This window comes from Gekko japonicus, unplaced genomic scaffold (genome assembly GCF_001447785.1).
Source record: "Gekko japonicus isolate JY-2015 unplaced genomic scaffold, Gekko_japonicus_V1.1 scaffold2547, whole genome shotgun sequence".
Lineage (NCBI taxonomy): Eukaryota > Metazoa > Chordata > Lepidosauria > Squamata > Gekkonidae > Gekko > Gekko japonicus.
The window spans coordinates 95,619-98,273 of record NW_015168731.1 but is presented as its reverse complement, the minus strand read 5'-3'; the positions used below and the strand labels follow the sequence as shown (position 1 = coordinate 98,273).

Genomic DNA, 2,655 nt, shown 5'->3' with positions numbered 1-2,655 from the left:
AAAGGCGACAGAGTTAGAAGGGAACCTAGAGGTCACCTACTCCAACTCCCTTGCTCAGTGCAGGAATTAGTTTTTTTTAATTATTATTTTATTACAGTATATCAAGATACAATAAAAAATACCGTAACTTTCCAAACAGTATCTTGTTGACAAACAACATAACAACTATAGCACCCCACTTTGCTTAAAGGAGCACGTGTCTCTAAAAAAAAGCACTTATAGGAGAAATTCTTGTGGGGCTGTGCCTTTAAGAAAGGGAGTGGAGCCCCCCAAAGCCCCACTTTAGCTACACTGATGCTGTTGTACTCAGGTCACATGACTCACTGGAAAAGACAATAATGCTGGGAAAAGTGGAATGCGGCAGAAAAAGAGGACGACCCAACCTGAGATGGATGGAATCAATTGCAGAGAAGCCACAGCTCTCAGCTTGCAAGACCTGAGCAAGGGAAAGCCATTACCGGGCTAGATCTCTGAATTGCGACGGCAGGGTGACACGCCCAGGAGGAACTCATTAGCATAATAGGCGACACCCAACAGCAGAAAATCATTAGGATTGGCTACATTAGGGGTGTGTGGCCTAACATGCAAAGGAGTTCCTGCTACAAAGAAGCCCTGGGTTTTGACAACAAACAAGGTAAACAGAATAAGAAGCAAAAGGTGGGTGTGGCTGGATGAGCACACTTCTGGTAACATGCTGGTGCGGCCTAATATGTGAATGAGTTGTGTTATCAGGGGTGTGGCCTAATATGCTAATGGGTGTCTGCTGTTGGGTGTGTTCTATTATGCAATGAGTTCCTGCTGGACTTTTTCTACAAAAAGAGCCCTGACAAGGCTATTAACGAGAGGATCACAGGGTCTCGCCGTTAAGTTGTAACTGACTTGACAACACTTCACACGCACAGACACTGACCCTCCTGGATCCACTATTCAGTGGATATTTACTAGGCAACGAATGAGGATTCTAGCAGGGGACGTTTGGGCTCTTCGGTTTTTCCAGGCAGCCCTTGGGCCATGCGTGACTAACCTAAAGCAAGCACGAGCAAGCAGATGAGGCCATTTAATAAATTTTTTTAAAAAGGATGGTGCTCTTAAGAACATCTGTGGAGGGGACCAGGAGCTTGGGCCAGCCATGCTTTGGGGCGGTACCTCTTAATGCGCAGGAACTGATCGCTGGCCGTCTGTCGCTTGATGGAGCTCTGCAGCAGGAAGGCCCGGCTGTTGAGGGAGCTGTCGCCGTAGTTCATGAGGAGGGTGGCCAGCAGGAAAAGCATGTAGACGAGGAAGGTCTGGCCGGAAGAGACAGGAGAGAGAGAGGCGGTGGGCAGGGTCAGCCCCTCTCCTGGGCAGCGGGCGGCACAAATCCCGTCTTGTTGACGGTGCCGCTGCTCACCTGCAAAAGGCTGTGGGGTTGCCCTCCTTGGGGGTGGCCTGGTGTTGTCAGGAGAGCCCACAGTCCCAGGGTGCCCCCCGCTAATCTACCTTCCCCAAAGATGAGCTGTCTACAACACCCCACCTCCTCACCTTCAGCATCCTATGCAAAAGTTTCACTTTCCTGGCCTCCTCCTTGGCCTGGAAGAGAGCGAATCCCTGAGGGGGGCGGACCCGGCCAATCTTCTCCGAGACGTGCTCCACCAGCGGGTACTCCACGAGGGTGTCATCCTCCTCCGGGTGCAGGCGCTTGGCCACCAGGGAGAAATAAAGGGCCTCGAGCAGAACCTGGGGGGTGGCAAGAGTCTCGCTACGTAAGTGATCCCCCCACGTGATCGGTCGCCATCCCGACGACGTGTTGGGAGCAGTGTTCCCTCTAAGCTGAGTTAGTGTGAGCTAGCTCACAGTTTTTAAGCCTCCGGCACACACATTTTTGTCTTTGCTCAAGAAGGAGCAAACTAATTGATGCAGGATCCAGATCCCTCGCTCATAACTTTCATGCCAGTCACTCACAAAGGAGAATTTTTGCTCACAAGACTCCAGAGCTTAGAGGGAACATTGGTTGGGAGCAGGGCTCTTTTTGGTAGAAAAAGCCCAGCGGGAACTCATTAGCATAATAGGCCACACCCAACAGCAGGAACTCACTAGCATATTAGGCCACACCCATGAGAGCACAGCTCATTAGCACATTAGGCCGCACCCCATGTTACCAGAAGTGTGGTCATCCAGCCACACCCACCTTTTGCTTCTTATTCTGTTTACCTTGTTTGTTGTCAAAACCCAGGGCCTTTTTTTGTAGCAGGGACTCCTTTGCATGTTAGGCCACACACCCCTAATGTAGCCAGTCCTAATGAGTGTCTGCTCTTGGGTGTGGCCTATTATGCTAATGAGTTCCTCCTGGGCGTGGCCAACTCGGGAGCCAGCCAGAACGCCGTTCCTGTGCGTTCCTGCCCCAAAATAGCCCGGGTTGGGAGCCTGTGCAGGTTTTCCAAAAGAACGGAATAAAAAAGCGCACAGAAAGCCTTGCAAGGATGGATCCTACTGCACAGCAGCAGGGCCTGGCTGCAACATTAAGAGCTCACAAAAAGAGCCGATGGCGTGAATTGAGGGCGGATGGCTCCGTTTCCATTTTGGCTTCTCAGAAAATTGGCCAAGCAGCATTCAGAGCGGAAGGGACGTCTCAGCAAAGAAGGGGGCCTTTCCTTTAGGCCAGTAAGCCCCCGGAAG

The 2,655-nt window shown here is 51.2% G+C and overlaps 1 protein-coding gene across 1 annotated transcript in view; it reads right to left on the bottom strand.

The window, feature by feature from the left end:
• Nucleotides 1-2,655, bottom strand: part of PKD1 (polycystic kidney disease 1 (autosomal dominant)) — a gene marked incomplete at its 5' end in the record, with an annotated part of 100,363 nt that overhangs the window by 15,578 nt on the left and 82,130 nt on the right. Inside the window, 2 exons of the mRNA XM_015415598.1 lie at nucleotides 1,147-1,286; nucleotides 1,522-1,716. Coding sequence (XP_015271084.1) covers nucleotides 1,147-1,286; nucleotides 1,522-1,716 — 335 coding nt within the window. The remainder of the gene's footprint in view (nucleotides 1-1,146; nucleotides 1,287-1,521; nucleotides 1,717-2,655) is intronic.